Source organism: Lycium ferocissimum, chromosome 7, assembly GCF_029784015.1.
Source record: "Lycium ferocissimum isolate CSIRO_LF1 chromosome 7, AGI_CSIRO_Lferr_CH_V1, whole genome shotgun sequence".
In the NCBI taxonomy this organism is placed as follows: Eukaryota; Viridiplantae; Streptophyta; class Magnoliopsida; order Solanales; family Solanaceae; genus Lycium; species Lycium ferocissimum.
Window position 1 is genome coordinate 4155804 of NC_081348.1, and position 8232 is coordinate 4164035.

General features: G+C 35.4%; 1 protein-coding gene across 1 annotated transcript; it reads right to left on the reverse strand.

The window, feature by feature from the left end:
• Positions 1-464: 464 nt before the first annotated feature.
• On the reverse strand, positions 465-1947 carry LOC132062469 (uncharacterized). Its single transcript, XM_059455035.1, has 3 exons — positions 1693-1947; positions 1456-1608; positions 465-1381 (listed from the first exon to the last, which is right to left on the reverse strand). The coding sequence occupies exons 1-3, from the start codon at positions 1858-1860 to the stop codon at positions 884-886; spliced, it is 819 nt and encodes a 272-aa protein (XP_059311018.1). The 5' UTR covers positions 1861-1947; the 3' UTR covers positions 465-883.
• Positions 1948-8232: the final 6285 nt, after the last annotated feature.

Sequence of the window (8232 nt, forward strand, 5' to 3'; positions counted from 1 at the left end):
CAAATATTTGATGATTAAGAACCATTACTTGTTCTAAAGATCTTTGAATCATGTGTATAATGGATGGAGACTCTAATATGATGTACTCAAGTGTTAATATAGTGTTAAAATAGCATAGAGTCTTTTTATTTATTTTATCTTATTTAATTATAGCCTTTTTAGGCAAATAGTGGCCTGGTTTATATATCAACTGCTATTTGGACTTCAGATGTATGATGAATTATTAAGAATATGAAGCAAATTTTATTTATATGAGTTTGCACATAAATCTTAGTCATGGTCTACAATAATAATCACGTCTATAATAAACATTCAATACATACTCACAGTCGATAATCATAAAGATTAACTCAAGTCTATAATAAAAAAAAAACACATTCAAATCCACAGAGCAACAACACAGTTCTATAATAAAAAAAAAAACACATTCAAATCCACAGAGCAACAACACAGTTAATAACCTTGTCATAAATTACCACTTACAAAAATTTGCCCGTCCAAATTCACAAGGCAACAATACAGTTGTCATAAATTGTTTGTTAAAGTAAAAAACAGTTAAAACTAAGCAATAAATTGTTTGTTATCATCCACTACACATAAATTAATTGTTATCATCCACCACACCCAAATTAATTTCCTCGACAACAATCGACACAACTTTGTCAGCGTCAAACTCAACATTAGCTTCATCATCAGGGACTTCTTTTTCATTCTCAGCTTCATCATTAGGGACTTCTTTATCCTTCTCTCCTTCAGCAGTAGGGATCTCGACTTCAGCAGCAGGGACTTCTTTTTCATTCGCAACTTCAGCAGCAGACTCCTTCTCGACTTCAGTAGCAGACACAACGGCAGGGAGATCTTGAGCATTTGGCACATCGACATGTCAAGCAATTGGCTGATCAACATCAACAGCAACCTCACTAGCAGCTTCATTGAAAGTCTCCTTCTTCTTCTTCGCCTTCTCGCTCTTTCTAATTCTTTCCCCCTCAACATAAGCGACAAGAACCTTCAAAGACTCCTCAATCTTATCCACACGCTGCTTCAGTTGCTCATGCTCCACCTGCCCACTTGGTGTAGCACGACCCATAGATGTCCCAACACCAACATTATCTTTTGCAGCTGAATTACCACCGAGATCTTCCGAATGATTATCCCCAGCCTCTTGAGTATAGTCCTCATCAAAATGCTCCATGGACTCCCTCCCCTTCCTACTAGAAGCCTTTGAGGAATTTTTTGGTGTAATCAAAACAGTCACACCTTCAAGTTCACGCTCCAACTCATCAATGATTGGGTCATTATTTTCATCATCATATGGCAGCAGATTTTTCATGTAATCCTGCTCCAACTCACGCACTGTAGGGATGAGGTAAGGGTGTGCCATCTACAAATAAAGAAAACATTAACATTAAGCTTATCTTTTTGCCAAAAAATTAATAATAGACTCCAAATTTATACCTCGATAACTCCAGCTCTCTTAAATGGATCTCCTTCAGCGAATCGCTCCATTTTCTTAGTGTGCCACCTAAGAATCATAGGAATAGGGAAAAGAACCTCCTCTGATTTCCCAGCATTCCTTCGAAGTGCAAGAAAAGCTTCATATGCCCAGACCTGTAATCACATAAATAAAAACTGAGTGAAAAATAAACAAGACACAGTCTATACTCTACTGCACCAGTGGTCTATAATATTTACCATGAATGCCCAGGGGAAGCCATAGAGAGCATATGATGCAACCCTTTTCGCCGGGTGCACTTGGTGGTGCTTGGTAATGTCTATGTTCTTCTTCAAGTAGTCCAGAGTGAGTTCAAATGATTCCTTTCCCCAAGGATAGCTACTGAAGAACTCCAAATCGTCTGCCATTTTTATCGTGTCATGATCCACACCCCTCGACACATCTTTGGCAAGCAATATTGTGTGCAGAAACCACACTAGACAACATTTGAGCTTTTCCTCTTTGGTCAGCCTAGGCCCTCTAATCACCGTCAACAGCTTTTCTGCAGAAATCTTTCTATCGCGAGAAACTTTTTTGCAGAATGCTGCCCCTTTCTTAAGTGCCCTTTCCTCTCTAGTTCGGGTGGGATATGATCCACAGTTTAGACCAATGATCAAAGTAAACTCATTCAATCCAAAACATACTAGCTTGTCATTCACCAAGAACCACATCTCGCCCTTCTCTTATGAACCACATGACGAAGAACAGTATAGTGCACCAACATTCCATTGAATCTATTGAAGTGTTTTGATATTTTTCTTAAGTGACCAAAACAGGAATGCCTGAACATTTTCCTAAGTTTATGATCTTTTATCAATGTTTTAAAATCAGCAAGCAATGTCAGCCTACTCCTAACCGAAACTTTTGCTGGAAACGATACGTAATCATCCAGCCAATTAATCAGATCATACTTGTCGACGTCAATTGTCCTTGCACAATATGGCACCGACAAGGGATCAGCATTTTCATCACTACCAGACTCCTCAAAAACATGGGGATCATATCTTTCACCTTCCTCGACACTATACACATCATTATTCTCCTCCGAGTACGCTTCATTTTCAGGTTCTACAGTTTTTCTTCTTTTACCTTCTCGGCTAACTTCTCTACCTTTTTCTTTTTCTATAGTCAGATGTGGCCCTAGAACGGGTTTGAATTATGTGCCCTCCTCTTCCTCTAGTTCTAACCATTTTTTATAATCTATATACAAACAACACAGTGACGTTGATCAGCCACGACAAAAAAAAAAAGTATAATCTACCAAAAGTCTATTAATAGACCATACTTTACGAAAAGCAAAAACAGAAAAACAAAGATCGAAACAAGCAAAATAAGTAGAAAAAACACAGGTTTCTAGCAAAAAACAGGCGAAACTTCCAAACTTTTGAAAAAGAAATCTCAACTTTGTGAATACTAGGGTTCTATCGAGTTCGTAAAATAATAACAACTTTCATTGCAAAATGGAGCTCTAAATGCTCTGGAGGAGTTGCTAAATTAAAGAAAATAGCTGGATGGATGGCAGGAACGTTACCAAGATTGGGGAAGAGGGAGAGTTCTATGGAAACTTCAGTTTTTTTTTTTTTAGCGGGAGTTGGAAGAAGTGGGGAGAGAGAAGGGGTTTTTGTATATTTTAATAATAAGTGAAAGGGGACTTAAGTGTATAAGTTGTAAATTCTAAAGTTTTAAAAATTATAAAGTGACCCTGAGGCTACAACCCTTTACCCTAAAATGAAAAAATAAAGGAAAAAGAAAATAAATGACCCTTTTGCATGTTAAAGTAAAGGAGTGGCTTCTTTGCCAAATCTTCTCTAGTTTCATTGTTAATGAACAACATTGAATATATGAAAATATGCTTGACTACTAGTTAACTTGCAAGTGAAGTACCTATTTTTCAGAGGATAAATGTTGGCTGAAAATAACAAGAAGACGATGACAAAAAATGAGGAATAGGAAAAGAAAACAGGCTATTGTTTTTTGTTTTTTCTTGTTTTTTTGTTTTTGTTTTTATTTTTGTTTTTTTAACACTTATGGCTTTAGTTTATTGAGGGTTAGCTCCCCGTCCTACAATATCGACATTAACTTAGAGCTCCCTACTATATGCAAAAAGGTTTTATGAAAACTTTTGGGAAATTTCTTTAAATGTTATTGTCCGAAACAGAAGCCGATTCAAGTTAAAATGGAAAGAACATATCCCAAGCCTTTGCATCCAATGGTATGAAATCATTGATGTTTGATATTTCACAGTATGGTAGATTTGTGGGAAACTTTCCATCTACCATTCGGGGCAGAGCATAGGCGGATCCAGGATTTGAGTGCAACGGGGGCATCATTATCTATAGTACGCTTAGGGGCGGATCCACGTTATGTCGAGAGGTGTCATCCAACACTGCTTCGTCCGGAAATTTTAGTAAATATATATATATATATAGATATAACATATCCGAAAGTTTTTATAAATTATATAAGTGATACAACTTTGACATAGCCATCAGCCTAGCTAGCTGGTTTAGCGCCTGTCTTGTCTACACTGGGGTCCTGAGTTCGATTCCCAGCTAGATGTTTGTTTGATATTTATTTTTTATTTAATTGCCTCACTCTTTTATCTCAAGGATCAATTACCATAATAATTTAGTCACTTAAATTGCAACTTTGAAACCAAATTACCTAATCTCCTACTTTCTGGGAGGGCATGCTATTTGTTGCTTTTTTTCTAAGTTCTTTTCTTAGGCGAGTTACGTTTTATTAATATGGTTTACATATTTTTTATGTGAGTTATGTTTTATTAATACGATTTAAATATCCTTTAACTTGACATTATAACAATTTATTCATTTGTTTACTTCTTTAAAGGCCGACACCGCTTACAAAAAATCATGCCTACGCCACTGAGTACGCCAATTACTAGCGACAAAGTTAGGTGTGCGGCTCTTAAAAAAACTTACTGATTACAATAGCAAATTATACGTAATAGCAGAATAACACCCCACACATCAATAGCAAAAAAAAAAAAAAAAAACATAATAGAGGAATCACACCCCTTATGATTTTTAAGTTACAACTATATTGTATTTCATACAAAAAAAGTTTAGAAAGAATACTTACCAATTAGTGAAAAGATAACCTTGAGATAAAGAGGTTTTTAGTTCAACAAAATTGAAAATAATCCGATCTTGCCTTGTGAGTTGTGGTATGCAAATACTGGATTCGACTATGGGTGACGTTCCTAACTTAGTGATTTGTGAGAAATTTGATAATGGAAGAAGGGTTTGAGAATGGAGAGAGAGCCAAAGGGGTTTCTTTTTGCTTATGTTACGTTGGGAAAATAAGTGAGAAGTGGGAAAAGATATTTTGATGTTTAGGGCTTTTGAAGGGAGGGATTTAATTTAAAAGTAAAATAGAAGGGGAACTAAACAATAAAAAGGATAAAAAAAAAAAAATTAAAAATTCTGCACTATTTTAAAGTGACGCAGGTTTGTACAATGGACTCCACAAGTAAAAAAAAAAAAGAACCAAGGAGCCGAGAATCGAACTCAGGTTGCGACAGCGAAGCATTAGCTCAGGGGCACGCCTACCAACTACACTACTTTAGCAATTATGTTGGAGGGGTCCTTTTAAAATTTATCATAATTATTCAAGGTATATGAATATATATACAAGATTTTTTCCAAAGTTACGGGGGGCACGTGCCTCCAGCCTTCAAGGTGGGTCCGCCCTTGGGGTTGAGGGTGGGGGGTTGTAATCTTATAATTGTATGAAAAAAAATAGAAGGGGAGGAAAAGAACGTGGTGTTGGCTGCTAAACATAGGTAAGGTGGCTAATCGATTGAAACTTTGAAATGAATTGTCTTTGAATTTTTTTTTCCCAACAAATTGTCTTTAATTCATGTTACCGTTTTTTGGTTTTAAGCGGTTTAATCATTCAAAGATTCGGTACCCATTAAGTTTTGAAGGAAATAAAAATACTCAAAGGAATAATATGAGCACAGGCGGAAGACTCAACAATGGCTATATAGAAGAAATTTATCAAACTAGAGAGAGAATGTAGGAGACTTCACTTAATAACTCAAAACTCTTGAATCTCACTACAATGAAAATATGTGACATAGCATTCCTATTTATAATACTAGAAAACCAACATATTCTAGGAGTAGAAAACCCATTCCAATATGAACTAGACAAATAAATCCTAATTAAGTATGAATTAAATAAATACCAAATACCAATCCTAAACAACTTTGGATTAGTAATCTTGGTTTAATTCCAACATAGCCTCCCTTAAACCAAGATCTTCAACCTTGACCATGCCTAGCATCATCTTCAACTTTGTGAACAACTCCAATTTTAGTGACTTTGTGAAAACAACTCCAATAATCAACAACTATCTCCTTATCTTGAACCAAATCAAATGAAAGTGATATTTAATGTCAATGTGTTTCTTTGTGATAAAAAACTGGATTCTTTGTTAACTCAATCGCAGACTTGCTATCACAAAATATTGGCCAAACCCATCGATGAACACCTGTGGTCGTCCAATTCTTTCACTTGAGCACTTAAAGTGGCCCTTGTTCCATTTAGACACTTCCGTGGGTCATTCCTATTCCACTAGATCCACTTTTTTGCACGTATCTCAAAATCAACATCTTGATTAAGTGGCCAATTAAATTATGCCAAATTATTTAAATTGTGCCAACTCAATTAAATTGTCAACTCAATTAAATTGTAAATTCATTTAATGTCAATGTGTTTAAAAATTGGGGCTTTTGGGTCAAGTTGGATGTGCAATGAGGTGGCGCCCCTTTGGTGTTGGTTTTGCTTCGATAAAAAAAAAGTGTCTAAGTGGAATCTTTGTTACTTTACTCAAGTGAAAGAAGTGGACGACCGCGTATGTCTGACTTGTCTATCACAAAATATTTTTGTAGGACTATCTTGCTTGTGTTGAAGAAATCCAAGCATCCATCTCAACCATAATGCTTGTGTAGCACTACTTGTTGCAGCCATGTACTTTGCTTCAGCTGTTGACAAAGCAACAACTTGTTGCCTTTTTGAAGACCAAGAAAATACACCAGACCCCAAATAATATGCATATCCGAAGTACTTTTTCTTTGCATCATATCACCAAATTTCAATCATTGTCTATAAATCCAACAAGGCTACTATCATTGGTCTTTGAATAAAATATGCCATCAGAGTGCGTACCTTGAACATATCTCAAAATTCTCTTAGCTGATTGCAAGTGGGCTTGATGAGGGACTCTATAAATCTGTTAATTAATCCAACTCCAAAAGTAATGTCAGGTCTTGTAGAAGTTAAATACCTTAAGACTCCTTACCAATTTTCTAAAATATGTAGCATCAACAAAATTGCGAGTTTTGTCTTTAGTCAGCTTCAATTTCTCTTCAACAGGATTCAAAGTTAATTTGACTTGCTCCATCTTCAAAATATCATGAGCATATTTGTTCTTCTTTTTGTATCCTTCAATAACTCGTCTTGATTTAAAATCATCTTCTTCTTCACTTGATTTGTACTTGGTCTTATATGCCCAGCCGACTCTAGTTGACCTTTCAATAGGTGGTAGAGCAGTATCATCAACAAATAATTTTTCTTCAAGCTCCTCAAAATATATAATCTCAGATAACAGTTCAAAATTGATTGCGTCTTCAATATCCAAAATCATGCACGTCAATTGTGGATCTGGACCCTTAATTATTTTTGCTTGAATTTTGGGTAGATCATCAAAAACTTGCTCTTGATGAACTCTTTTGCTTCTTTCATCACTAGATTCATCTTCAATACCTTTATACAATTTTTCTTGTGTGATAATGGCGGGTACTTCTATTCCTTTTTCAATAGCCCCACATTGTATAGACCAATTATGTCTATTATATATTTCATTACTTAAAACACTAGTAGCCTCTACCGAAAGAGCATCAGTCCCAATCAAATTATCCTTTTTAGCTATCCCGTAAAATCACTGATAAATCAATTTGAACATTATTGGATTCTGCATTGCAATCAAAGACATCTATACCACAACAAAAATTACCTCTACATTCTCTTCTTTTCTCCATAATTTCTAAATTCTGGCCTTCTTCATTTATTTCTGCCAGATTCGATGACTTTTCTTTATCTTTTGGTTCATCATTTGTTTGCAATGCCTCATCCACTATCTCATGTATTTGCTGATTCAATGACATCTCATATGCCACCAATTCATCTTCTAGATCATCAACTCTCAATGTATTAAGATCCTGGGTTGCCTCAATATCTATTTTCTTAATGTGAAATTCTAATCTTAGAGACTGCAATATCTTTTTAACAACTTTAACTTCTTCCAATACTTCTCCATTGATTTTCATATCATTAACAATTTCTGTAATTCTTACAAAAAATTCTATGACAGATTCTGTTGGTTTCATCTGGACCAACTCATACCGTCTCCAAAGCTCTTGAAGTTTCTCTCTCTTTACGTCTGCAGCACGTCTATATGATTTCACCAAAATTGTCCAAGCTGCTTTAGCTGATTTTGCATACAAATATTTGTTATATACATGCAATTGGACTTTGCTATTGAGGTAATATAATGCCTTATAATTCAATTGCATATCTTTCTCCAAGTGTGTAGCTGCTTCACCAGTCAATGTTGTGCCTTTTGGGATTTCCACGAACCCTTCATCAATAATGGACCATAGTCCAATAACATTGAAGAAATTCTTCATCTGTTGATACCAACTCTCAAAATTA

Coding starts and splice junctions, on each gene's coding strand:
- LOC132062469 (XM_059455035.1), bottom strand. CDS start 1,860: ATGGCAGACGATTTGGAGTTCTTCAGTAGCTATCCTTGGGGAAAGGAA. Junction 1,609..1,692: donor GCTTCCCCTGGGCATTCATG/GTAAATATTATA, acceptor ATGTGATTACAG/GTCTGGGCATATGAAGCTTT. Junction 1,382..1,455: donor AGAGAGCTGGAGTTATCGAG/GTATAAATTTGG, acceptor CTTTATTTGTAG/ATGGCACACCCTTACCTCAT.